The 27,140-nt window shown below is 39.5% G+C and overlaps 4 protein-coding genes across 6 annotated transcripts; 2 read left to right on the top strand and 2 right to left on the bottom strand.

The window, feature by feature from the left end:
• Window positions 1-465: 465 nt before the first annotated feature.
• LOC110852728 (glutamate receptor 1) lies at window positions 466-19,280 on the top strand. Of its 3 annotated transcripts, XM_035853885.1 has the most exons (27): window positions 466-1,050; window positions 3,634-3,672; window positions 3,743-3,889; window positions 3,975-4,120; window positions 4,282-4,574; window positions 4,770-4,786; window positions 4,866-4,998; window positions 5,093-5,213; window positions 5,302-5,347; window positions 5,423-5,541; window positions 6,407-6,428; window positions 6,945-7,117; window positions 7,191-7,295; window positions 7,613-7,726; window positions 7,804-7,924; window positions 8,017-8,082; window positions 8,157-8,185; window positions 9,121-9,199; window positions 9,282-9,519; window positions 17,651-17,732; window positions 17,798-17,914; window positions 17,993-18,101; window positions 18,171-18,306; window positions 18,382-18,422; window positions 18,491-18,555; window positions 18,636-18,813; window positions 18,946-19,280. In XM_035853885.1, the coding sequence occupies exons 1-27, from the start codon at window positions 756-758 to the stop codon at window positions 19,032-19,034; spliced, it is 3,120 nt and encodes a 1,039-aa protein (XP_035709778.1). In that variant the 5' UTR covers window positions 466-755; the 3' UTR covers window positions 19,035-19,280. The 3 variants fall into 3 exon arrangements, with proteins under 3 accessions (XP_035709778.1, XP_035709779.1, XP_035709777.1); XM_035853886.1 differs by lacking the exons at window positions 9,121-9,199; window positions 9,282-9,519 and adding an exon at window positions 17,028-17,374 and having other exon boundaries at window positions 18,636-18,782; XM_035853884.1 differs by lacking the exons at window positions 9,121-9,199; window positions 9,282-9,519 and adding an exon at window positions 17,028-17,374.
• Window positions 19,281-19,532: 252 nt separating this feature from the next.
• Window positions 19,533-23,525, top strand: LOC110851649 (lysine-specific demethylase 3A). Its single transcript, XM_022099504.2, has 9 exons — window positions 19,533-20,060; window positions 20,173-20,455; window positions 20,579-20,902; window positions 20,989-21,309; window positions 21,377-21,475; window positions 21,568-22,489; window positions 22,615-22,754; window positions 22,822-22,998; window positions 23,073-23,525. The coding sequence occupies exons 1-9, from the start codon at window positions 19,807-19,809 to the stop codon at window positions 23,286-23,288; spliced, it is 2,736 nt and encodes a 911-aa protein (XP_021955196.1). The 5' UTR covers window positions 19,533-19,806; the 3' UTR covers window positions 23,289-23,525.
• LOC110851650 lies at window positions 23,405-24,473 on the bottom strand. Its single transcript, XM_022099505.2, has 4 exons — window positions 24,186-24,473; window positions 23,934-24,101; window positions 23,754-23,875; window positions 23,405-23,687 (listed from the first exon to the last, which is right to left on the bottom strand). Exons 1-4 carry the CDS (start codon window positions 24,333-24,335, stop codon window positions 23,519-23,521), a joined length of 609 nt encoding a protein of 202 aa, XP_021955197.1. The 5' UTR covers window positions 24,336-24,473; the 3' UTR covers window positions 23,405-23,518.
• Window positions 24,474-24,597: 124 nt separating this feature from the next.
• Window positions 24,598-27,120, bottom strand: LOC110851647 (methyl farnesoate epoxidase). Its single transcript, XM_022099503.2, has 11 exons — window positions 26,835-27,120; window positions 26,695-26,773; window positions 26,562-26,626; window positions 26,380-26,487; window positions 26,233-26,304; window positions 25,813-26,162; window positions 25,597-25,717; window positions 25,335-25,515; window positions 25,159-25,273; window positions 24,945-25,083; window positions 24,598-24,880 (listed from the first exon to the last, which is right to left on the bottom strand). Exons 1-11 carry the CDS (start codon window positions 26,908-26,910, stop codon window positions 24,699-24,701), a joined length of 1,488 nt encoding a protein of 495 aa, XP_021955195.1. The 5' UTR covers window positions 26,911-27,120; the 3' UTR covers window positions 24,598-24,698.
• Window positions 27,121-27,140: the final 20 nt, after the last annotated feature.

Genomic DNA, 27,140 nt, shown 5'->3' with positions numbered 1-27,140 from the left:
AAATTTTTCTCCCGAATTTGCCTCCCCCCTCTCACTCGCTCGCTCGCTCCTCTCTCAGTTTAATAACATTCTTTTTCCTCGAAACAAAACAGGATCAAATCCAGTATTTAATTTGGTAGGGATTTGGTCCTTTTTTAATTTGAATTTCCTGAAATGAAATTCTCCGCCTGCTCTGACGCCACGCATTTTCGTAGTGGCGTCCAATTTCCATAAATTGAAAATACCGATGAGCTAAAAAGATGCGTATTTATGTATGCTGATTGTCCACCACTTCATCATTTTCCCCTATCTGTTCCCGATCTGGACCACCATGCATCGTGTCAATCCTGCCCATCAAACCAGCCACGATACGACTTTACGGGCAGAATACAAATCGGGATGGGAGAGGAGAAAGAGGATGGGAAATAAAATATAAATTCACTACTCCTTCCCAAACTCGGGCTCAGTTTTCTCCCAAGTTTCGCCGAGAACGGAGAGCCCGTGAAATCAGTCTGGATCATCGAGAGTGAAAGTGCTGCTGCTGGCACGTCCCTCGCTAACGGCATCCTTCACGACCGACTTGATTGAAGTCGATATGACGAAAATGTAACGGAATTACGAGTCTTTTTTTACCATGTAGCTGAGGTTACGGGATATCGTCCTGCTGGTCGGGGAAAGTACTTTGAGAATCAATCTTATTTTATTTCTCAATTTTTTTCTACTCTTCTCGTGACATAACTTATTTATTGATCTCATTTCACTCCGTGGCTCTTACGATGTGGGGAAGTGGGCAGCACGTCGTTGGATTGAGACACATATCGGCAAAAGAGAGGTCAAAACCGCGACTAAAAAGTGATCCAGCCGAGGAGATAAAGTGTTGTGCAACTCCGGGTGGTCGTGATGGTGGTGACGATGACGATGTTACGACTTTAAGAAGACGGATTGGAGGACGAATCGTGTCCGGGTGTAATCTTGGTCCTTGTCAAAGCAATAAATTATCATGTCTATTGTTGTACTTGTTGCTTCACTATTTTGGAGCTAATGCTGCCGAAGCGGAGAACATACCGTTGGGTGAGTAAAGAGGACATAAAAAAATGCTCTTTTTTCTATCATTGTGTCGTGTCAGTTAGGACTTTTATGAGATTAATGCAACAAAAACGGGCCATATTTTTGTCGGCTTTCCGGAAGGAGAGAGAAAGTTTGGTCAAGCCGTGATTACGCTGTGTCTCATATTTCTCCACATTTAAGAAACGTTCACATTCAGGGTGGAATTTTACTTGTATTTTACAGTATTCAAATCTTTTTTATTAGTCTGTTAGTCACACTTTTATTAGAGTTTGTTCCTACATAGTTAAGTGTATGCCCTTTACACTTTGCATAGTAAATACACACCCTTGAGGATTTCGGAGGAGGGGATAACTTTGTCCATAAAAGTTTTATGGTGCCGTCGTATAATATAATATGTCGCTTGTCACGACCAGTTTGAGCTTTATATTCAATTTATCTGAATTGGATAAGTTCTCCGTCTTCGCTCAGAGCCCCATTACTGCTTATGAAAGAGTTGTTCGGAAACAAGTTCTTTTTTCTCACTTCTTTTTTCTTCTTTCATCTCCTTGTTCTGCCAATTCCATCCATTGTTTCACAAGTTTACACTTCTGTCTGTCATCTTCTCCTCTACTTGAAAACTACTTACTGTTAAATACTATTACTGGGTGGGAAAAGAAGAGCAAATAGTAATAAATGGTTAGAAAGCGTGGAACCAAGGGGTGAAAGCAGTGTAGATGAATGTCATATTGGGTTTGTCGAAAATCGGTTAAAATTGACATGCCTGACGTGCTTTCGACATTTGTGACCTTTGACCTCGCCCACACGGTCACGGGGTGTGTCAAGTCAAAATGACTTATTCTGTTGGGTAGCTCTTTGAAAATACTATCAATTTGAGTCCTTACAAGATGTCTTTCTAATTAAAAAATTCATGACCTATGACCTTGCGCCGTGACCTTCTGAACTACGTCGCCCATTTTCTAATCAGATCTGGCCCCTGGACATGTAGGACTTACATTCAAAGTCCCAACTTCATATGTCTTTGCGTCCAAGAGTTATCAGACAGACAGACAGACATAACGATCTCATAAAGAAGAACCCTTTCACCCCTTACTCCAAATAATAGAGTGAGAACAATAAATGACACGGGAGTTCAATGATTATTACCATTATTCGATTTCGTTCGTCTCCACCCAAGAGGGGAGCACGAGATCTTTTTATTCGCGTCGCGTGTTGTTTTATAAATGTCGCCTCCCTTCCCTGATTGGATTACCTTTCATTGTTTTGATAGCACGAGTGTAAATTGAGTTTAGTGCCAATTCCGAGACGCACACCGTGGCTGGAAATTGAAAGAGTTCAGGACGACAAAATAATAATACGGTGTGTTTTTATAGTGTTTTTTTTTTCTTTCTGGAGAGGTGGATGTAGTCGAAAAGCGGATTAAGCTGACTGCATGAACTGGAACGTGCAAAAGTAAAGGACACGGTGAATAAACCGTTACAACGCATGTAACCAAGGGGTGAAAGGAGTGTCATACGTCAATGTGAATATCAAATTGTTCGAAAATTTGTTAAGATTGACACTTCTGACGTGTTTTCGACTTTTGTGTCTTATTTGTGCCAAATTTAACAGTTGATAACCCTTATGTGACCTTTATATGACCTCTGAGGTCAAAATGGAGGTCACCAATGAATTCGGGGTTAAATTTCAGTTGAAATTGAAAGAGATATGTCCTATGACCTTTACATGACCTCTGAGGTCAAAATGGAGGTCACCATTGAATTTGACATTGAAAAATAGTTAAAAATGACGTGTCATATGTCAAAACTGACAAGTGACACTTTTTCGTCACTTTTCGTCACCGTGACGATGTCATCGTCACAGGTGACGTCCAAACACAAAATGACCTGAATTTTCGAATTCCTCGTTGAAAATTAGTTAAAAATGATGTGTCACATGCCAAAACTGACACGTGACACTTTTTCGTCACTTTTCGTCACTGTGACGACGTCATCGTCACAGGTGACGTCCAACCGCAAAATGACATGAATTTTCGAATTCCTCATTGAAAATTAGTTAAAAATGATGTGTCACATGTCAAAACTGACACGTGACACTTTTTCGTCACTTTTCGTCACTGTCACGATGTCATCGTCACAGGTGACGATGTCACAGTGTCCATCTTCGAATTTGTCCTGTCCATTGACGTTAGGAGTTTACGTTCAAAATTTCAAGTGTCTATGTCTTTTCGTTCAAAAGTTATCGGAGCTACGGACGGACGGACGGACGGACGGACGGACGGACGGACGGACGGACAGACGGACATAACGATCTTATAAAGGGCTTTCACCCCTTAATAAATAGGGATTTCGTAGTAATGGAGGAATTTGAAGGAGAATTGGTGAACTGGAAATGGTTGGGACAGAATTAAAAGATTAAATTGTCCGAATTGAATTCAACGCAGGCTTGAAAGTGGAATACATCAGAATCAAAAGGTTTACATAAGCTGGTCGTAAAGAGCAACAAAACTGACAGAAAAATATGAATACACTTTGTCCAGAAATTATGGTTTATTTGGAATTTTTACATGTGCATATGCCTATTTTTTAGGGGTCGTGTTTGACCAAGGCTCTGCCGAAATCCAGACCGGTATGAGAAAAATCATGAATTTAAGGCTGATTTAGAACCAATTTTTGACGCCACCCAATTTTCCTTGCAGCGTTTAAAGTCGCTCTTATGACCTTTACCCCGTTAAACATCACGTTTGAAGGGACGGGGTCAAATCTCAGCGTGCGACGGAGCTATGGAATGAACGCTTACGTGGATACCATCAATACCGCAGATGCTTTCAAACTTTCTAAATTAAGTATGCTCTCCCCAACAAATTAATAATTATCGGACTAATATTAATAAGATCGCAAAGTTAACGAGTTTTCTCCTCTTTAATTTAGTTTGCAACCAGTTTTTCAGAGGTGTCTATGCCATCGTGGGCAGCATGAATTCCGAGTCTTTCGAAACCCTGCACTCCTACGCAAATACGTTCGAGATGCCAATTATTACTCCTTGGTTCCCGACGAGTTTGGTGAAAGTATCAAAAGTAAGTGGACGAAAAAAAGTTTGCAAAACTCTACCTGAGAGGAACTTTTGACTTCTGAAATGGAAAATCCATGTCAATATTTACCAGCTTGACTTTTTTCTCTGACATGCAAGTGATGGTTGGAGGGGATTTAGTTACGTTTTTTTCTGTGAATATTCTAGTACAAAATCCGTCAAAGCCTTTACGAGAACCCGGCCATGAGCATGGACGTTTTCGGTGAAAATGAAACTGCGTCTGTGACGAGGTCGCCCCTGATAAATGAGACCGTGCAGAGGGAGTTGGATTCCTTGGGGGGTGACGAGACGGGGAGGAAGCGACTCATGGACCGAATTGTGGACGAGGTGCTGGCCAGAGAGAAGAAGAAGGTCGATTTTGCGACGAGGATAAGACCAGATTTGCATAAAGCGTTGCTCGACACGATTGCACATTATGGGTGGACCAATATCATCTACATGTGAGACTAATATGCATATTTAGCATTCATAAAAGCGGTGAAAAATAACGAAGAGAAGCAAAATCGCCAGAATTTTGCTTTCTATTCGTTATTTTGGTTTGGTTTTATCAAATCCTGACGATTTGATAATTTCGAATTATTGCATTTTTACAAAAATTCTTGTAATATGCAAATCTAATGCGGGTTTGTTTACAGGTACAACACCAACGAGGGTAAGTTCTTAAATACAGTCAGTAGTTTTGTTTGTCTGGACAATTTTTATTACAACCCGATGCATCCACAATCTCACAGGGCTGCTCAGGTTGCAGTCGATCTTCCAAAATCTGGGCCTACATAACGACTCGGTTCGTGTAACTGCCCTCAAAAAGATATCAGACGCGAAAGACGCCATTTCGATTCTTCGAAACTTGGAAGTTGCTCAAAGGTTGAAACTTTTCTGTTTCGCAAATACCTATATTTCCCCAAGATTATTATTATCCGCTAAGAAATCGCCTTACTTTCTCCCACTTTCACCCCAGATTTGAACAGAAGCACATTGTACTTGACTGTCCCGTAAGTCTGGCCAAGGACATAATCATTAGCCACGTACGAGACGTGCACTTGGGGCGGAGAACTTATCACTACCTGATTGCCGGCCTGGTAATAAAAAAGATATTAATATCATAGACAATCATCAATTTCGCCTAAAACTTAAGAAAAAAACTTTTCTTTTTCCCCACTTCTTGAGGCGTTTGACGAGCCGTGGGAAAATTCCGTGGTGGAATTTAGTGCAGGTTAGTGTGTTATCTTGTAGTACATAAAAAAGAGAGGATCGAGTAATTTACAAGATATTGGTTATCATCACACAGTGAACATTACCGGATTCCGCATGGTCGACACTGGGCGAAAGTATGTGAAAGACTTTCTGAGCAAATGGGCCGTCCTGGACTCGCGACAGTTCGACGGGGCTGGGAGGAGGACGATATCGGTAAATGAGATAAAAGCTTTTAACTCATCGGTATCCCTCTCTCTTCGCATATACTTTTCCTTGTGAGAGATGATAGGTGAATAATTAATGGGAGTGGAGCTCATAATTACCTCTGCAAATATTACGACTCGCATTCCGTGACTGGTGCTGGTCTGTCTGTCCATATTACGTAACTAACTGACAATGGAGGTCTCCCAACGTATGCTCACAGATTTGGACAAAACTAGCGTCAATCGGTCACAAATATAATTAGTAGGAAATTTGCAAATGGAACTATTTATCTGCCAATGCAAAGGTTTTGCGGAGATATTTGTATAAAAAGGGGAGAAAACTCACCCCCAAGGGTGACAAATTTTCCAATTTCCAAATTTGCTGCGCATTTTTCCCGATTTGGGTGCAAATGTCTCCGCCAAACCTGCGCATTGGCAGATAGTTCCATTTGCAAATTTCATACTAATTATATCTGTGATCGATTGACGCTAGTTTGGTCCAATCTGTGAGCATACGTTGGGAGACCTCCATTGTGAATATGCACGTACGTAGATATGAGGCTGAGGTAGAATGAGACGAGCCCACACTGGAAATGATCCCATTTTCTCATTTACACTGTATCCATCCGCATCGGGTGACATTTATTGCCATCAATTCTTCTCTGTCTCATCCATGCAGTGTCGTGTCGTGTCGTGTCAGTCTCAATTTATTCAGAAATTCTAATCCATCCTGAACACACACGTCCATTTATTTACGAGCGAGAGAGAGCAAGGTCGACGTAATGAAATGCAAATGTTTGGCTGTGTTCCACCTACTTAAATGATCTCGCATTAATTAATAATTCACTTTGTCTGTTGTATGTGATCACACACAGGCGAATGCGGCATTTATGTATGGTAAGCAGCTAGCTCTATGTAAAATAATTAATCAATGATTTTACCATTCTGAAATTTTGACCTTAAAAGTTTCTGCTTATGCAAGACTTGTCAAAAAGTAGCGTATAAATAATTAAAAGTGAAGAAGTAAAATAATTAATCAATAATTTTGCATGCATTTTACCAACGAAATTCTGATCTTAAAAGTTACTGCTTGCCAGACTTGCAAAATATCAGTAGCAGTGTAAATATTTCAATGTGAAAGTGAAAGAAGAAAGCTAAATTTTTAAAACAGTAATTAATCAATGATTTTGATTCAACAAAATTCTGACCTTAAAAGTTACTGCTTATGCAAGACTTGCAAAATAGGGGTGTAAATAATTAAAAGTGAGAAGTAAAATAATTAATCAATAATTTTGCATGCATTTTACTAGCAAAATTCTGACCTTAAAAGTTTCTGCTTATGCAAGACTTGCAAAATAGCAGCGTAAATATTTAAATGTGAATAAGTGAAAGAAAGCTGAATTTTTAAAACAGACGGGATGCTGGTAATCAAGGAGGCTTTCTCCACCGTGTTACTCGATCATCCCTCCCTTCTGAGAAAGAATGCGAGCAGGAAGCTCTCCTGTAACAGCAACGGAGGAGACTTTTTAACGTCGAGAGTTAATCCCTTCGAGAATGGGAAACTTATCAACTCATACTTGCGAAAGGTTCGAGTCGAATCATCGTGACTTCGAAATCAAGTTGGGAAATTTACAGATGGATGGGTCTTGTTTTATTCAGGTTAAAACGACGGGGCTCACGGGACATATTGAATTCAAGGAGGGAAGCAGAAAGAATTTCACGATCGACGTGATGGAGACTTCGGTCAGTAATGGGGTCAAAAAGGTGGGTGGGAGATGTACTTACTTATGGATACAAATTAGAAATGTTCATCAAGAGTAGAAATCAATGGGCCGAATTCTGCAGTAATCGAGAAATGCTCGATGGATATTGTATTTTGCATATTTTTTTTTACATAATTCGGCAGAAAATTTCTATTTCATTCTGCAGAATCATATGTATGTGCATAATTCTGCGTATTTAGTTTTCTGCATAAATCGCTCTGCATAAAGTTTTTCTGCAGAAAATTTGGCCAAATTTCTGCAAGAAAGCCATTTCAATTTTTACCCTGGATATTATTTAAATGAGTCGATTTTTTTTAGATTGGACAATGGTCCGACGTTTACGGGTTTTCGATGGGAGCTCGGCCCAAACACAGGAAAAATTATCACGGGGGACCAGATCCGAATAAAGTTTATATTGTGACGAGCATCCTGGTAAGAAATTAGTAAAAAAAAATGATCAATACGTGTTGGGCAATGAGTAACATTGCGTCTTTATTTTTGTGCTGCAGGAAGAGCCCTACTTGGCCTTCAAGAAGGCAGAAAAGGGCGAAAATCTTACCGGCAACGATCGGTACGAAGGCTTCTGCAAAGACATGGCGGATGAGATCGCGAAGAGTATGAATATTCAGTGTATGTCAAATATCACACATTCATATTCACCACTTTTGTGACCTGCCCCGGTTAAATTAAGTTTTGACAGCGTAAGTGTTCTGCACTTTCAGATGAGATTAGGTTAGTTCAGGATGGGAAGTATGGGTCTGAAAATCCAGCCGCTCCTGGAGGGTGGGGTACGTTACATTGCATTAAATAAAGTTGCACTGCACTTGTCGATGCGCTTTGATTAAAATAATTCCAATTTCAGATGGAATGATTGGAGAACTGATTCGCCACGTAAGTCCGAATTATGTGTGTACATGTTACAAAGTTGGAAGGGAAAAGTGCTGCATTTCGTAGTTAGTTAGTAAAATTATGCATTTTCAGTTTTACGGTGGAGAAAGTACCTGTGTTTGCATTAGATCTATTTGATTTAATTTTGTAGATATGAGTTGATAAAAGCATGAAAGTTTATCAGAATTCATTAATTTGGAAAATAGTATTTAGCAAGTTGGAGAAGTAAATATTTAGTTGTACCATATCTCGTAAATTTTGCTGCTTTTAGAAAGTATAGAAAGTTGGTGGATGTTCGTTTTCCTTTGAAGTTTGATCCGATTAGCGACATAGAGCTGTTTTAATTTCATTAATTTATTTATTTACGTGTTGCCTGAATGAACATAATTATGGTCCATCCTTTAGAATTGAGCTATCCTGCATTGATCCATTGAATGAATGAGTATTAAAAAATATGGGGAAACCTTCGTGGATGTTTGAATCAAGTAAAATTCAGAACCGGCAGCGAAACCATAAATATATGTATCTTCAAAATTTTCAAAAAACAAATTCAATTTCGACATCATCAAATTACATGAATTTGACACTAACAAAATTTTACACGTACAAATACATTCGAAAATATTATCACTTTCATTTACTTACACTAACAAAAAAAGTCTGTATAAAACAATTTGATTTTAGTATACTTTTTTCATGCACTTTTTAAAAAATATAACTTTCCCCTGCTGTATTTTTGCTCTAATTTTTCTGCATTTTTCTTCACCCATTTTCCCACGTTGCATTTGTTGCATTTTTTTAATTTTCCAATTTTTGAATGCGGGCTGTCTGTTTTTGGAATGGATTGTTTACAATTCCTTCCACTTTGTGAAACACTTTTGACTTGAAATTTTTGTACTGACACCCGCTACCGGAATTTTTTTGGGGGCACTTTCTAGGAGGCGGATATGGCAATTGCTTCACTCACAATTACAGCCAGTCGTGAAACGGTCGTGGATTTTTCCAGCGATTTCATGGGTATTTGAAAAAAGAGTAGTATTTATCACACCATGTGCTCATAAATTCCTCATTTCGTGATCTTCATGCAATTGCATACCAGAGGTGGGAATTTCGATAATGATCAAACTCCCCCAGACGGAAATGCCCGGTGCTTTCTCCTTCGTAAAGCCGATGCAGGGCGCAGTATGGTCCGCTGCGCTGGGGGCGCTCCTCGCAGTCGCGATCGTCCTCCTTCTCGTCCAACGGAAACCACACAACGAGTCGATTTTCAGTTTTCAAAACACTCTCTGGTTTACGATTGCATCCATTTTTCGACAAAGCACGCCTGCTTCGCCAAGGTTTGAGTCTGAAAGATTTTTGTAAATTTTTTGGTGCAGTCTTGTGTGCTGAACCTTGTCTCTCGAGTCCTTTATTTGTATGCAGAGGGTGAACAATGAAGAATGCCATACTTGTGTATTATGGATTCACTCCAGCTTGACACCCCCGTGCTTATCCGCTAAACCATCACTGAGAATCACATGACCAAAATCAATGTCTCGCAGTAAAGTAGGGGCGTGTGTTGCCTCCCCTCACAATCCATACGCTGAGTTCATCACATGGAGCACATTAGCCGAACGATCCGAATTATTTTATTATTGGACACCAGTTATTTTTATTTTGGCGTTTAAATTATTCAATTTCGTATGATTTAAACGCCAAAATAAAAATTATTGGTGTCAGGTAATAAAATATTTCGGCTCGTTCGGGTAATGTAATCCATGTGATGAGTATTAAGACCTCCGGCACTGAACTTATTTCTCGTATAATCTCATTTCCACCCTCCCGTCTCACACTGGCGGGCGGTTTTCAAATTCAAACAGGGGTGTCAAGCTGGAGTGAAACCATTAATAAATCTACATATTTATGGGGGAAAATCATTTTTGAACAGTGTATAAGTAGTAAGACTTCTGGTTTTCCGATTCCTGGTTGTCCATTGCATTTGCCACAGACCCATGTCACCTTTAATCGTTAGATTTGTCGTTTTCCCATAAATGCGTAGATTTAAAAAGCTTTAGCACTCTTTACTTGTCACCCTCTAATCGTCGTGTCGTGATGTCTTGATTTCTCTGTTTAATATACACAACAAAACCAGAAATGCGAGGCAAGAGGTTGTACGTTTGTTTTAAGAAAATACAATTAGTATGTAAGTACTTTCACATTATATATTATTTTGACACACAACAACATGACACAACACAGAGTAGATCGAAGAACGTGTCATTCTTTGGGGAAATTACGTAACATCCAAGTTGGTTCTACTGTTACATGCATGAAAATAAATCGAATGAGATGTCCGGGAAATGCTTCAGGGGCCAGCAATTTAAAAGAAATAGAAGCAATAAAAGCGACATTTGTCTACACAACCTGGAACAAATGAAAATTTTGCAAGTTACTGTTAAAGAAATTACCTGCGGTGAAATCAAATTTACGTTACGATACGAAGGGGGAGGGGGGGGGGTAGTCGAGATGCGTTACGATGCCGTTACGAGGGGGGAGGGGGGGTCTAAAAAATGATGATTTTTGCGTTACGTAATTTATGGACGGCCCCTCAGGTAAAAATTTGCATAGTATTCTTTGAGCTTTTACTATTGTATTTTTAAACACGAAATATATAAAGACTATAAAATGTATAAACTCAAACAATTTAAAGTACATTCAGGGCTGTCTAATTATTGATGAAAGTAATTAATTTTTGATTCTTAATTACTCTATAAGCGAAAATTATAATTAAGTTTTAATTAAACATATTTACTTTTTCCGGTAATTTTCTACAGTATTAGATAAAAAAATTATGAGCAGAAAAATATGCAGAGTTTATGTCGATTCCTGCAGAATTCGACACAGATTTCTACTCATTGAAGTACAACAGCCCTGACTACACTAAAGTTAACATATTATGATTATTCTGCTTCTCAGTTCGATTGTCACATATCGGTCGTCATGTGTAATAGTTCTGATGTTTAAATTAGTTATCTTATATCGATGTATTCAGCATTAATACGCTTTATTCTGTGATCCAAGAATATATTAGTTGTTGATGAATGCACCTAACTTTCGGAATGACAAAGCGTACTAATATTGAGTACATCGTGCTATGCAGTATCTTTTATTTACAGAGTCTTTTGTTAACAATGATTAATAAGTACGCATGGAAAACTCATAAATAAAAAATTTCGCTGAGTTTCTTTCCGGTAGGAAGGGTACCCAGAATTGAGGCGACGTTTCCTCGTTGTAGAGTAATGCTTAAACGTTGTAATAAATAACTTGTGGCTCGTATTTCTCCTGTAATTGTTGTGATTCGTTGTCCAATATGTTGAATTAGTTTAATTCCATCTTCACCCCAAACTCCAATTGTTTCAGCAGCCACCGGGATGAAAATGAAACGATCCTCTAAGAAAGAGTATAGTGTCTTCTTCTTTTTCTCAGCTAACACGGCCGCAGCCCCAGGATGACCGGACGTGGAGGAAAGGTACGATGGGGCAAAGGTATCGACACACGTGAAGTCCCAGACTAAAGCTTTTCCTCTTGACCATGGAATAAGTGTCATCCCATCAGCTCGTTTTCTGTCAGTTCGGCAGCATCCCACTGGCTCTCTTATTGAGGGGACTTCTGCGGTACGAAGGGCACGGGAAATGACATCATTTGCGACACTGTGTCTTGACCACCGCCCAGCGCTCTTTCTGCACGATAGACCATGATAACCACTTGAGGATACTTCGGCTCCACAGATACATTTATGTGGTTGGCAAATTGCACAGCCGAGTCTGAGTGCGATGGCCACACGAAATTCTTCGTTAGAGAGGTGGTTTCCAAGTTGTGGTGCAGGGATTGCGTTCAGCCAGGCTCCGACGTATGGTCTGTCTAGAGCAAGTAGACGAGCTTTATCTTGCGGTGTGCTGGTGTTATCAAGAAGTGTCTTCTGGGGATGTTCGATTAAAGGAGCCTCCCAAATAGCTTGTTTTCCTCGCAATTCGGGTAGTGGTAGTTGGCGATAATCTGCGGACCAGAGCTCTTCACCTTCTGATATGGCGTCATCTTGGTCACGTATGTAGTCCGGAAGGAGGGACTCGAGATGTGGCAAACAGCTATGAGCGGACGCAAGAAAGCACGGAATCGCCGTGCTCACAGCATGTCTGGTTCCCAAACCTCCCTTACTGACTGGAAGAGACGACTGTATCCAAGACTCTGGGGATAGAAAACAGTTAGTGATTCCTTCCAAGACCAACTTGAGGGTGTTATCGTAAGCCAAAAGAGAGGCATGATTTCGCCAAGACGGTGCACATCGTAGGAAGTAAATTAGTCGCGGAATTGATATGGAGGCTCGTAACAAGAAGAAAGCACTATGGGCGGAAAGTTGAAGGAGGCGGTTCCCAAATGCTGCTAGCTGGGAAATCTTCGACTCCATGACTCTCTCTATCGCTTCGTCGGTGAGAGGGGCACCCAGCAATGTAGCTACTTCTGGGGAAATAATTTTGATGCCAGGGGATGCTTTGTGGAATTCGTCATATATGGCGTCGTGGGTATCGGGATTGCCTCCAAAAACTCCAACTTCACATTTCTCATAGTTGAGATGGAGTCCCACGTCTTCGCCCATTGTTCTTATGGTGTCAAATGCATGTAGAACTTTCCCCGGGATGTCGGCGATTGTCGCGTCATCCAGATACCAGACATTGAATTCTGTCGTCACGGCTTCGATTATGGGTTGGATTACGAGGGAATACAGACCTGGACCAAGTGGGTCACCTTGTTGGACGCCGAGAAGGGAGGGGATTTTTATGTTCCCATAAAAAAGACTTGATGGATGTGCGTAAGCTTGATTGATAAAGGAGTAGATGGATGGAATTCTTTGCTTGATAATATGAAGAAGGGAATCGCGTCGTATTTCATTAAACGCGTTCCGGAAGCCTAATTTCAAAAAGGCTTTTGCAGTGTCGTGGGCGTGGCTCCAGTATCGACGTGCTGCATGAGCTCCAATTTCGGCTCCTCCTTTTATGCCGACACCAAGTTGATGGGGAGAAAAGTAGTCTACCAATTGCGGTGTAATGCGAGTGACCACGATTTTCGAAACAAGTCGACGCCATGTATTCCCAACAGCGATCGGTCTAATTCCTCCAGATTTCTTGTTGAGGGCGGTGAGCGAGGCTCCAAACAGTGTGGGGCAAACAACATCTGGGACCTTACCACAGAGGATCTGAATCGTCACTTATATGTAACGGAATTGATGGTTTTCTTTTGTTTGCAAAACTCTCGCTTCTTGCATCCTTTCCATCTGTCTAATACAAGCCTAGTGGCGTCGCTGATGATGGGGTTAAGTCCTTTATTTGAACCGCAACCCGTTGAGCCCTCCAATCCCACGAACGATACAGCTTGATATGAAATAAAACAAAATACAGGGTAGATGTAGATATATTACTTATCAATATATTATGAGGTCCGATTATTGGGAAATCACCTTGGCCTTCTTCAAATTGATAGTCTAAACCATGTGGACTGCTTGTAGGGGATTTAGGTTTTGAGATGCTCGTCTCCTTCTCACTATAAGGGTCCTTGTTACTTGACCGACTATCATTGAATTCTTCTGTCAGATTTGTAACAGAGGAAGAAATTTTTGACTGGGTCAGCGTATGCGGTAATTGATGTCCTCCTGAATTATAAACCAAGTTACAATAATAAATAATTACACTTGACACTATTTAAAATGTGGTTGGCAAATAGTCCAAACTGTATTGAGTAATTACCTGAATTTTGAACTTGGGAAGTGGAGTAACTGTGGTTATCTTGCTCACACGCGGGTCGTCTTGGACCTCCACTATTCGTTAGAGATAAGCGGTGTGCAGGTGCAGAATGTATTGCTGGGCTCGCTGGGTTAGGCCGAGGGAGATATCGTGTTTGGGTCAAACCTGACAAATCCCTCTCTTCCTCAAGTAATCAATGCTAGTTTCATCTGTTTCCTCCATTTATAGCATTAATTACTACTTAGTCGTATAATTTAAAAGAACGACCTAAATAGCTGTCATACTGTATGTATGTATTGGTGGGGTGACGATCCTGCCATTGTTAGACAGGACCAGCCAGCTGCGTAAGCACTTATGGCTTATTGCAGTCTCCCCATACACGGCACGTGCCTTAATGTGCTGAACCAAACCTCCCCTAAGACAGATAAATCCCCCATGACTTAAAAATCCTCCGGTCCTGACTATAAATTAAGTCAGGACCAGAAAGAGATTTGGACATTCTCCCCCGAATTCTGGTGGCATATTTCTACACCTCCCACTATTTTCGGTCCATCCTAGGTAGCGAATCCTCCACCGCACGACGACCGGCCCAAAAAGAACCCCCCGGTGGTTCGTAACCGCCACGACCAACTCCTGAGGAACTCAGTGGGTCGCAGCCCCACCAGAGTCAGTCCGCCGGGCCGCCCACCGTGCGGCAGAGCCCCCCACCAGTGATGAACTCAATTACTCTACGCTCTCCACCACAGCGTATGTAATGTTAAAAGTGGGCGAGGACTTGGTTCAAGGCCCACGGACTGACCACCTGAACGAGAACTACTCATATCTCAGTCCCGCCCCCTGCCCCAGAATCGGCGTGGTGACCGACTCAGGGTGGCTCGTAGTCAGGAGGGTCTGAGACAGCGCTCGTCCATTCCATCCAGGGCACTTGTTCCTCCTCCCAGCCCAACCTGCATAAAAATAAAATATTAGTAATATTTTACTAAAACATATTGCAGCCACGTTGATGGACACGTGGCATGCAAAGATTTTGGGTGAAATAAAGTGTGGGGGTGGTTCCCTGTTGTGAACCACCCACCTTGACATGCTTCTTGCTTCCCCCTACACACTCAACACAAAAATGTGGCACCCCCACCTCCTCTCCTCGAGAAAATAATTTCTCTGGAAACTAGTGGGAGAGGAGAAAAAAACACATGTCTCACTTCAAACTCCCGCACGTGCCTTAGCTGTCATACTGGTCGTAAGGAGGATACGGTTGGAACTGTATTTTTTAAATCCGATTACAACATTTCAAGCGCTAAGCACACTAGTAATATGTATTTGGGTGGAGAAATTCTATCTAACAAGGGACACTCACGACCTGTCGTTTGAGTCCAGGGTACCCACTATGTTTTTTAGAATCTACTAGGACCCCAGATGAAGGATTCATTCATATTTCCGTGTAAAACTCATATTTGGCACCATGGCGTGGCGCCAAACTTAAAAATTTGCATTTTCGACCAATTTAAAACCCTCATAACTTTTGTAGTTTATGTCGGATTTTCACAATTTTATGCTTAAAATGATCACAAAAGTCGAAAATTTAGAGAAAAAAATAAAAATACAAAAATTATAATTTTTGAGATATTTTTACCATTTTTCGACGAACTCCCATTTACAAGAAAATAAGGAAATTTTTCGAAAACTGAAAAACGATAATTTTTCGAAAAATGGCATGGCATACGAAAGTCGAACTCCTTGTCATGATGTTTGCCAAAAATTTTGAAAATCTGTCCAGGATTTCAAAAGTTATGGCGGTTTAAAAAATAAAAACATTCAAATTTGGCGAAATAGGCGCCACGCCATGGTGCCAAATATGAGTTTTACACGGAAATATGAATGAATCCTTCATCTGGGGTCCTAGTAGATTCTAAAAAACATAGTGGGTACCCTGGACTCAAACGACAGGTCGTGAGTGTCCCTTGTAAGATAAAGTGATAAGTTAGCCCGAAAGTGGTCAATCTAGTGAAGAGGGGGTGTGGACCCAGTCGGATAAGGTTTAAACTTTACAAAGGCTGATGGCGACGGCGCTTCCTCCTGCAGGGGAGCATGTTATTGTAAAGCGAAACCGAGTGAGAGAGGGAAATCAAGCAATGAAAACGTAAATATCAGTACAACGTTTTTAATACAATTATACATGAGCTGGATGAAATGATTGACATATTGAAGAATAATATATGGTCGTTTAAGCTGCTCAAAAAACCGGCTCCAAAAACATTTAGGTTTATAAAATAAATGCACAATTTTGGCAGGGTATTCTGACCCCGGGTTTTATTAGGTTGGGGTTTTGCTGGGTTTCACTGGGTCGTAAATTAATAAAACCCAGCGGGTTTTACTACGTTAAAGAGGTTTTACTCGGGTTTTACTGAGTTTTACTGGGTTTTACTCGGGTTTTACTACGTTTCATCTAAAATTCAAATAAGATAAATCAATAGAATCAGTTTGCAGATGCATATCTAACTCGAATTAAGTACTCTGATTAATATTTCGTAAACTTATATATTTATTTCGAATTTTTGTTTATGATCTGAAAATCACAATTTACAGCCTAACTTGGAGTTTGATCATCTTAGTATTTTTCAGGGTGTTCCTGGCATTTTACATTTATGCTTTATGGTAAATCTTGATAAAATACATTATTTAACAAATTACTGTAACATTGTAAGTTATATTAGTTCACTCCAAACATTGAGTAAAACCTAGTAAAACACCAGAAAAGTTTTTTTCAGAGTAAAACCTCGGGTTTTTCCGAACCCTGAATTTTGGCAAAATCGCCGAAATATGTATAAACTTATTTATTTGTACTAAAACCTGGAAATATTTAAAATATTGGAAACATTTATTTTGCGGTGTGACCTATGCATGACTAAAACAATGATCCCAAAGTTTCAATTCAATGGAGTTCTTGCTAAAAAATGTAAAATATCGTAGCCCGACTCTCCTAATTGTCGTCTCGATTTTAAAACTTCTTTTCAACTGTAACGATAACATGTCGCACCATTTTATGTATGTATCTTTTTGGATACACTTTCTAGGAGGCTCACGTCGGGATTGCATCACTCACAATCACTGCCGAAAGAGAAAGAGTGGTGGATTTCACCAAACCATTTCTAAATCTTGGGATATCGATAATGATTTACAAGCCGAAAAAGCCAAACTCTGGGGTATTCGGTTTTATGAGTCCGTTATCACTCAACACGTGGTACTGCGTGATCCTGGCGTACTTTGGTGTCAGTGGGATCCTCTTCGCGGTCACACGGTTTAACGAGAGGGACTGGATCCCTGACATTCCTGGCCGCGTGGTGCACCAGTTCTCCATGCCGAACGCGTTGTGGTTCTCTTTAGCAGCGTTGTTCCAACAAGGGAGCGACATCTCGCCGAGGTCGAAAATATGCATTTTTTAAAATGAAATTGATGCATTTTTACTACACTAATTGATTACACGGCACATGAAATCACCACATTTTCACGCTTTCACTTCTTAAATTTCACCACATTTTCATGCTTTCACTTCTTCACAATCTTAGATTTCTTCCTGTTTTTCTACACCTCTTGCATCGCACATTCTTTTTTTTTAAAAAAAAATCAAGTCTACTTTCACCACATTTTTTGCCTCATAAATATTTCTGTAAATAATTGTGCCTGCAATATCCTCTAGATCTTTGGCAGGACGAGTTGTCGGGAGCGTTTGGTGGTTTTTTACCCTGATTCTGATTTCGTCTTATACTGCTAATTTTGCTGTGAGTTTGTGGGAAATGTGTCCGTTTTAATGGGATGATTTATTAAAATGTTGTCCACGTGGCAGGCTGTGAGAACGGTAAACAGGATGATTCTGCCCATAAAAAATGCAAAGGATTTAAGTGAACAGACCAACATTCGTTATGGAACGCTGTTGGGTGGGAGTACGTACGAGTTTTTTAGGGTATTTGTTAAAATTCTGTAAAAATTATGGGATGAATTTGATGAAATAGTTAATTAATTTATTAACAAATCTTGGCAGAGGTCCGAGGTTCCAAATTATAAGAGAATGTTCGAATTTATGAGTGGCCCTCAGCAGGCAAACGTGAAAGCTTACAGTGATGGGATCAAATTAGTGAGAGAAATGAAAGGCAAGTGAAAGTAAAATTTTTTTAGTCATATTTTTTTATGATAATTTATTACGATTTTTTTTTCTCCAGGAAAATATGCGCTTTTGATCGAATCTCCAAAGAATGATTACACAAATCAACGCAAACCTTGCGATACGATGAAAGTGGGACCAAATCTGGACTCGAAAGGATTTGGGATTGGAACACCGTTAGGATCTCCACTAAAGTAATAAATAATTCATAATTGCATACAAAATTGAATGTGATTTTTAATTTTTTTTTATCATATATACTTATCAAGGCATCAAATAAACTTGGAAGTCCTCCGCCTAAAAGAAAACGGTGCGAGCTAAATCAATTATCTTTTAATGAGACGACTTTCACTCTAATTCTATCTTACATAACTTTAGGTGTTCTTAGCAAGTTAGAAGCAAAATGGTGGTTCGAGCGGAGTGAATGTGACGTGTCTAACAAGGTATGCAAATTTATGATCTGTTTTTTTTTTCTTACTACATTATGTATGAAATTATTAACAAAATATGGTAAATTACGCAGCAAGAGACCGCAACGGGAGATGAAGAGCTTTCCCTGGGAAGTTTGGCCGGAATTTTCTACATATTAATTTTTGGCCTCTGCGTAGCAATGATAACAGCCCTTCTAGAGTTTGTCTATAATTCGAAGCAGACAGCTCAGGAGTCAAAGGTTGCATCCTCTTATTGCCAGGATTTTGAATGTTAATAATGTTTACCTATCCTCATAATTTGCATGCCCTTGCAATTTTGTCCCGTGTTGTCGCATTTTCACTCTTAAGAAGGCAAAATCTTGGCTAATTTAATAATCTGTATTGAACTTTCTCTTTTTCCAGCTTACACTTACCGAAGCTATGAAGAGGTTATCGAGGCATACGATCCTTCCTGGGGGAAATCCGAACCACTCTCAATAACGGAAAGTTAACATAAGCCAGATTTTCCTCGAAAATTTTACATTTTCATATAGCCAACTTTCTTCACCTTCCTTCTCATATATTAATTGTCACTTGGATTTTAAAAATGTCACCTTAATTCTATTCTACCTGACTCCTTTCCATCATGCCATACCTTTAACTATAATATGTCACACCATTTTATGTCAAATTGTGTAACTATTTAACCCATTTTATGCCACAATTTTGAAATAAAGTCATGATTATACTGCCACTTATGCAATTTCGTTGTTGAAATTTAGTCGAAAAGATAACTATTTTACATTAATTCGTCACAAATGAGTACAAATTTGCATTTCTGAGAGAAAACAAGTGGAAAAAATAGTAAGGATTGAATAAAAATGGAAATTGTGCCGGTGAAAGTGCAGACTTTCACTTTGCAACATTTACAAAAATGAAATCTCATTTTTCCCACACGGAACGAATGCGGAGAAGCATTTGCTCGGAAATGTGAGACCAAGAAACAAGCGGTTACTACTCGATCCCAGTTTGACTTATTGTCGTTTGGTCTACGTGCGAATTTTTGGCTCTCATTTTTTGTGATTTTTAATTTGTAATTTGTACCCTGTTTTATCTTATTGTCTTCTTTCGATAACCCCAAATCTGTGTGGTATCCATCTCCTCAGTAATTGTGTCAGAGAGAGTCGAAATTCTCACTAAAAAGATTTTAAAGAAATCGCAAGTCGAGTTGAAACTTTCAACTTGAAAGTAAATTTTTAACCACATCAAAAAGTCGGATTTCACATGAGTCGTGAAATTGATGATCAGTTGGAGGAAGGGGGCGAAAGTAGGATGGAGGGTGGCATTGTCGTCGCTAGTGGCGAAGAAATTTTGGAGGTTATCGAACCATTTGTAGCAGCAGAAGAGGAGGGGGACGTGATGGCGGAGTCGGAAATTAAGAATGGAGACTGTCCGGCCCCTGACCAGAATGGGGGCGGAATTGGTGTCCCTATTATTGTAATTGAGGATGACGCGGCTGGGGAAACGGAAGTCTTGAGGTGGGTAAATTACTTTCTTACATTATATATTCTGATGAGAACTGGATGAGAAGAATGTGAATGGGTTTATTATTACAATTACATGTTACTTAATTAGTCTTAAATTCCACAGGGTGGAGAATGATGTCGTCGACCCCGTAAACCAGAATCGCGGAATTAAAAGGAAACGAAATTGTGACCCTTTCGTTCAAGACGTGTCTTGTTGGAAAGCATCAAAGTTTTTACCACGATGCAGAGATTGTGCTGTCCGTTCTGCTGATGATGTGGTCACTCTTCAAGAGTGTCGATTCCAACATTTTCGGAAACTTGTTCGAAAATCGTCAGATGGTCCGGAAAAGAAAAGATTTTATGTCGAGTTTGATGGATTCTGTGACCCCGAAACGGATCCTAATAAGGTAGTAGAAATAATTAATATAATTGAATACTATATAATTAACATTTCATTAGCATTATATTAGCGCTATATAATTAATTACTTGATATATTTAATAGTTAATTAGTAATTATGGAATTATTAGGACGATCGACAACTATACATCCCCAATCCGCTCAATCCACCAGAAGACTTGCCTGTCGATGTTTGCAAACAACTTCTCGAGCATTTAGGCGACCAGGTCTGCGCCCTAATTCGTCACGAAGAGGAAGCCTTGCTTATCGAGCAGTCCTTCACCAAAACAAGATTACCCATCGCGTGGAAGCGAATGGTTGAAGATATCCGAGAAGTGTGCGACGTCTGCGCCACCACGCTATTCAACTATCATTGGATTTGTCCACAGTGTGGCTTCGTCGCCTGTATTGACTGTTTCAAGACGAGGAGAGAAAAGGACACAACGGAACAACAGGTATGTATGTATATGTAATATGTAAGATTATGAGCTTATGTGAATAGTATGTTCTAAACTATACAAAATTGTTATCATCTGTTCAGGAAACTATACCTCCACCACAACAACCCAATAATAGCGAGGATGCACGCAAGGACAAATACAATTGGCTCTTATGTACTCATGTTGTCGGAAGGTCAGGGGTTCCTCGCCCCCACGAATTTGAAAATTTACAACTAACCCAAATCATTCCGGGTAATGGCTTGAAAGAATTTGGAAAATTGGTTCATAAACTCAGAGCCGCAAATAATATTCCACAACACTGCTGTTCCGAATACAACCTGGATGACTGTACCTCTTCCCCCTTCCCCTGCTCTTCGTTGAATGGGTTGATCACGACGACAACTAATGGCGCCAGCAGTCAGGTACAAAGTTTAATGCACATTTGTCTAGTTAATAGTTCAATTTAATGAGTCGTTGTTTTTTAATTAGATGGACACCACCACAACAGCCACATTTTCCGATAGCACTGACATTGAAAAAGAGAAGGTGGCCATCACACCCACGACAACTAGTGATGCTAATAAGATGGTAATTCTTAATTAAGTTTTACTTTATATACTTTTTACTTAATATGTTTTCCGACAATAATCAAATTTTTTTGGAAATTCTCTTTTCTCTAGGACGAATCCGATGATGATGATGATGCACTCAGTTTTTCATTCGCTCCAACTATAGAAACTACAGTTATTGTCGACAATGGACAAGCAAGTACCACAACCACGACTGATGAAGCTACAGCAACTTCACAGAATGCAAGATTATCGTCTACAGATGAAGATAGCAACAAAGCTCAAGAAGAGAATAACGGTAAAAATGAGGAAGGAGATTCAGAACAATTCCGATCCCGATGGAAGTCATACTATAAAAAGAAAAGTGTTGCTCGCAAGGTCTTTAGTTATACCGAGACCATCAAACAGTACCCCGGCTTGGAACACTCGTGGCTTGTTTCCGGAACACTGCTGCGCCTTGAAAATCCGGATCATGAAAAAAACGGAGAGATTTTCCAGGAAGTTTGGAAACGTGGTCAACCCGTCCTTGTGTCAAATGTAGGAAATAAACTGTCATCTGACCTCTGGTCGCCGGAATCATTTTTGAAAGAGTATGGTGAACAAGTGAATGACCTCGTCAACTGCTTGACCGGATATACCCTACGGAAACAAAAAATTAAAAAGTTCTGGCAAGGTTTCTCCGACGTTAAGCAACGAATGTTGGATGAGTCTGGAGAACCAATGCTGCTCAAGTTGAAGGACTGGCCGGCGACAGAAGACTTTGCCAAGTTTAGTCCCACCCGGTTCGACGACCTCATGAAAGCTCTGCCCTTGAAAGAGTATACTCATCGGACGGGACGACTCAACTTGGCGGCGCGTCTCCCCAGCAATTTCTTTATCAGGCCAGACCTCGGGCCGAAAATGTATATTGCATATGGCGACGGCAAAAATTTAGAAAAAGGAACTACTGTACTGCATTTGGACATGTCCGATGCTGTAAATTGTATGGTGTATGTGGGACAGCCAAAAAATGCGGATCCAGAATATGAAAAGTGTAAGCTGTGCCAGTCTAATCCATATAGTTGTGAAAATTTCTTGTCCCTATTAATTGAGAAGGACACACAAATTTCAAATATTTCTACTATATTAACTCTTTGTTCTCTTTTCTGGTATCTCTAGCCATTCAGAAAGCGATAAAGGAGTCTGATTGTGACGCAAAGATGATTCATCGAGCGACCAAGGATAATGAGCTTCCTGGCGCCCTTTGGCACATTTATAGACCTTGGGACGCTGAAAAAATCAGAGATCTTCTAAACAAAGTATTCAACGTTTGATCAATTTAGAAATATCGTGAAATTTACTAATCATGTTAATCGGTGTTGGCAGGTATGTATCGAAAAAGGCAACATCCCTGCGCCAAAGCACGACCCCATTCACGATCAAGTAATGTATCTGGATGCAGATTTGAGAAACCGTTTGCGACGAGAGTACAATGTCGATGGATTTGCAATCCTTCAATGCGCTGGTGACGCAGTGTTCATACCTGCTGGGGCTCCTCATCAGGTATTTCTTATACTTTCTTTCCCAATTATTAAGTGTTTTTTTCACTTCCTTACAATTTCCGGTCCTCTTCACAGGTGCGGAATCTCTACAATTGCATTAAAATTGCAGAAGATTTTGTTTCTCCCGAAAATGTTAGCCATTGCTTCCAATTGACTGAAGAGTTTCGAAATCTGAGCGATACTCACATCAACCATGAAGACAAATTGCAGATTAAGAACATTGTCTATCACGCGGTGAAAGATGCCATGTCAGTACTGATGAGCAAATCTACCCTCTTAAACAATAAGTGAGTATTATAATTGTTGTGGTGTTAATTGATTGTTTTCTTATTTCTAAATGTTTGACGAATATTCTAAATATTACTGGTTAGTTATTTTAAAAAATTGAACTAAATATTTGCACGATATAATCTCAAGTTTCATGTATTATTCATTTTACTGTCTTCATTAGCTCGTACTAACAATGATTATAAGATTGTTCTTTTATAATATGAATAGAAATTAAATCTCGTTTTGTATAACTAAAAAGATTCCCCCACTTTTGCTTCATATTGTAATTGTTTATGCGACAATGGGCAAGACTTGTACTTTTTGGAGCAGTTCATCAGTTCTGGTTTTGTAGCTTGTTCGTAAATGTCCCAAATGGTTTCTGATTTATGTGCGGGCTGAGGACGCATAAATTCCCGTAACCTGCGAAGAATAATGATATTTCAATGTTTCTTTTTAAATCATGACAGTGACTGGTTATAAATGAACCTAAAAACTTTGAGAAGTTGGGCTGTTCTAGAGTTACTCGTCTCCTTCCCTGTGACGAGATCTTGGTTCATTTCACAAACTAATTTTATAAAGCAGTCGTTCCGATCGATTCGTCTCAGGCTCTGAAGGAAAAAAAGTATGAAAAGTAATTGACTTGCATAAATATTTAAATTCGCTTACCTTTAGCCCTCTCTCAATCGTTCTGAACTCTTGGATCGTAATCATTCTACTCGGTTGTGGTCCTCTTTCAAACCATTTTGGTGGCGATGAAATGCTACGTTTCCCAAAGAATGGGTTGTGCGGAGGCATTAAAATTCCTGTATGGGCAGCAATTTGAACTCCAATAACCTTTGGGGACATAGAATAAATTGTAGAATTTTACTAATTTTGTAAATTTCTAGTAATTTTGTGTATGCATTTATATATACTCACGCCGAGAAAGAACATTCCGATTAGCACGACTTCGGCCGGGTTGGGAAAGATCCATCCCGAAAGCAAGACAGCCTCGGTCACTCCGGTTAAGCCAAACAGGGTCAAAACGTTAAGGAGGATGAAGATCAACGCAAATTTAGAGGAAATCATGCTTTGTAATGTTATAATCTTAGATACTGACTTGTTGAACGATAGGTATGATTTTAAAAGTTTCCAACTGACTTAATGAGTGCAGATTTACGAGCATATTTATAGTGCCAGCGTGTTATTTACCTGCCTGTGCATTACCAAATCGGACATAACGTTTACACTAACGGTGGTGCGGATATGATGCAAAATATGGAAGTGAAAGTGTTACATGCTTGAACAGTCATCATACCAATAAATAATTTGCATGTAAAAATCTCAACTGAGTTAGTTGGCAAGTCCATGTGAACACCACGTCGTGTTCAGTAGACAAACTTTACTGTTACATAATTTGACAGATTATTTTGCGTAAGTTGATTAATATTTCTATGTTCTCTGTTTAATGACGGCATAAAACTTTTGTGGGGAAAGGGTGAGGCCTGGAATACCCTTCAGGGATGTTTGAGGATGATCCTCAGATTTTGAAAAGGTATAATTTTGAATCATGGTGACAAAATAGGTGAACAGGGTCGCCCTTGCAAGTACTTCTCCGAGACAATACCGTTTTCCTATAGAATGAAGATTTTTATAAAAATTTCAGCCTTTCATTCAACAGAATTGGCCAAAAATTACCCAATCCGAATGGAATCAATTTATCCGCATTTACAACTTTTCCATTTTCCAGAAATCTTTCCGGATTAAAGAGATCAGGTTTATTCCAGAGTTTTGGGTCTCGATGTGCACTGTACGTGTTGAGAATCACAAATGATTCCTGTGGAAATTTAAAAAAATAAAGTAAAATATGTATATATTAGGTAAGTTTCTGAATAAAATGTTCAGACGATACCTTGGGAAGTTTGTACGACCCCACCGTCGTAGGTTCCGAATTGGTTCTAACAATTAACGGGACGACGCTAGAGACTCGCATTATTTCGAGAATAGTAGCCTCAGTATATGGCATGCTAAATTTTAGTAAATTTATATTCTCATTTGATTCTATTGGCTCGTGTATATATTTCATACTCTTGCTTATCCGTAAAATTCGCAAACTTTTCCTTGCCCACGACTCGATCCACCTCTTCTCTAACTTTGTCTTGCACATCTTTATGTAAAATCATGAGTAGAATTGAAAATTCCAACGTGTTTGAGGTCGTCTCGGACCCAGCAGCAAATAAATCCAAAATTGTGGTCACGAATTGTTCATCTAGATACAAATATTAAGATATGATAATTAGAAAATTATTGTCACAATTTAATATTGAGTACCTAATTAATTAATTAGCACCTGTGTAAATATAGGAAAGTTGGTCATTTTTATGCTTCTCAATTTCTGAAATGAAGACATCGACGTAATCCAATTGATCATCTTTGTAATGACCTAGGTCTCTCCGTTCTTTTAGCAAATTCTAAAAGGTGATATGAAAAACCGTTGTAAAATTGTGACCTTGAATCCTTGAAATATGTAAATGAATAAAAATGTATGCATTATACTCATTCCTACCATAAACAAATCTTGGAATTTCGCAATACACTTCTTCCTCACTTCCCCATAACCGGTCAGTTTAGGCAGAATGGAACTCAAAAATGGAAAAGCTAGCATAATGTTTCCCGTTGCGGTGACCAATCTCAGCGTGGCGTTAAGGTTGGCGACAAGGACGACAAATTCGGGGTCGTCGTGATTGAAGCGAACTCCGGCAACCATGCTCCAAATTATATTGAGGACTGAAATGTTAAAAAACTGTTGCATGCAGACGGTATTCCCCTCCGATTCCAGTTTGGAGTTAAGTCGACTCATCAATTCACGCAGTTCCTCCTCCATCACGGCGTCTTGGCTCTTTTGTTTCCCGAAACCTAAAAATCAGAATGATAGTAAAATATATTTGCATAATACCGTAATACCAACCAGGTAAACTTTACAAACCGAAATCTCTCAGAGTACGGAGGCTGAATCGGCGGAGTTCTTTATTCGTATCACCTCTGCTCCATAAAATGCCTGCAAAATTCATGGCAATTCATTAGACATGTAAATACATGAAAAATGGTGAAATTGTTAAGAATATTCAATTACCCATTGATTTTCCATAAGACCTCTCCAATACGTACTCATTTATAGGTCGATTCCCCCAGATGTCGGATTGAAGGATGTCCCTGATCAGTGTGGTGTCATCAACGAGTACTATTTATTTTTTAAGAAATACGCAATCTTTGCTAATAAGCGATTAAATATGCATTTTTTAAAATATCTTTTACTTTGATCCAACATTCCAAACTTCATGCTGGAAACGGGCCCATACTGTTTCGACCAGTTTTGTAACCTGGTTTTAACAATCATAAATGTTTATCAAGCTTTACAAAGTAAAAATTTATTTATTAAAAAAATAACATGATGTGCGTAAAGGCTTCTTTCCGGTTGGCTTGCGAGAGTTGGAGCATATTTCCCAGGAAGGGAAGCCGGATGGGCCCTGCGCATGAAAAAAGATCATGTTCGAAAATAATACTCGATTGATTTCATACGTATTTTACCTGGTGGTCGATGTTTAACGTGTTCATTGATAAACCAAACCACAAAGAGGACAAACGCCAAAGTGAATAAGAGCATTTTCGCAAAGTTAAGTGGTATTGTTGTGATGCTTCTCGTTCCAGATGCAGATGTGCTGTGTCATGTACGATGGTCACTTATATTTATAATAAGTATCATAAAACTGATGAAATCTCGTTCCAGATGCAATATCACGTTCGATGGTCACTTGAATTATTGTAAAACTGATAAAATCCTAAAAAGAAACGGGTCCAAAGTGCGAGCAAAAAGCATCCATGAAAATATTAAGT

The sequence above is a fragment of the Folsomia candida genome, unplaced genomic scaffold (genome assembly GCF_002217175.1).
Source record: "Folsomia candida strain VU population unplaced genomic scaffold, ASM221717v1 Fcan01_Sc007, whole genome shotgun sequence".
In the NCBI taxonomy this organism is placed as follows: Eukaryota; Metazoa; Arthropoda; class Collembola; order Entomobryomorpha; family Isotomidae; genus Folsomia; species Folsomia candida.
The sequence above is the reverse complement of the archived record's forward strand: the minus strand, read 5'-3'. Positions and strand labels throughout refer to the sequence as shown.

Excerpts from the sequence above, each read along its gene's own strand:
- LOC110852728 (XM_035853884.1), top strand. The coding sequence starts at position 756 with ATGTGGGGAAGTGGGCAGCACGTCGTTGGATTGAGACACATATCGGCA. Across the intron at positions 3,673-3,742 it reads CTCTGCCGAAATCCAGACCG|CGTTTAAAGTCGCTCTTATG; the intron begins GTATGAGAAAAA and ends TTTTCCTTGCAG. Across the intron at positions 7,727-7,803 it reads ATATTGTGACGAGCATCCTG|GAAGAGCCCTACTTGGCCTT; the intron begins GTAAGAAATTAG and ends TTTGTGCTGCAG.
- LOC110851649 (XM_022099504.2), top strand. The coding sequence starts at position 19,807 with ATGAGTCGTGAAATTGATGATCAGTTGGAGGAAGGGGGCGAAAGTAGG. Across the intron at positions 20,061-20,172 it reads GGGGAAACGGAAGTCTTGAG|GGTGGAGAATGATGTCGTCG; the intron begins GTGGGTAAATTA and ends TAAATTCCACAG. Across the intron at positions 20,903-20,988 it reads AGGACACAACGGAACAACAG|GAAACTATACCTCCACCACA; the intron begins GTATGTATGTAT and ends TCATCTGTTCAG.
- LOC110851650 (XM_022099505.2), bottom strand. The coding sequence starts at position 24,335 with ATGATTTCCTCTAAATTTGCGTTGATCTTCATCCTCCTTAACGTTTTG. Across the intron at positions 24,102-24,185 it reads TCGGAATGTTCTTTCTCGGC|GTTATTGGAGTTCAAATTGC; the intron begins GTGAGTATATAT and ends ATGTCCCCAAAG. Across the intron at positions 23,876-23,933 it reads CGATTGAGAGAGGGCTAAAG|AGCCTGAGACGAATCGATCG; the intron begins GTAAGCGAATTT and ends TTTTTCCTTCAG.
- LOC110851647 (XM_022099503.2), bottom strand. The coding sequence starts at position 26,910 with ATGCTCTTATTCACTTTGGCGTTTGTCCTCTTTGTGGTTTGGTTTATC. Across the intron at positions 26,774-26,834 it reads CGTTAAACATCGACCACCAG|GGCCCATCCGGCTTCCCTTC; the intron begins GTAAAATACGTA and ends TTTCATGCGCAG. Across the intron at positions 26,305-26,379 it reads GTCTTATGGAAAATCAATGG|GCATTTTATGGAGCAGAGGT; the intron begins GTAATTGAATAT and ends TGAATTTTGCAG.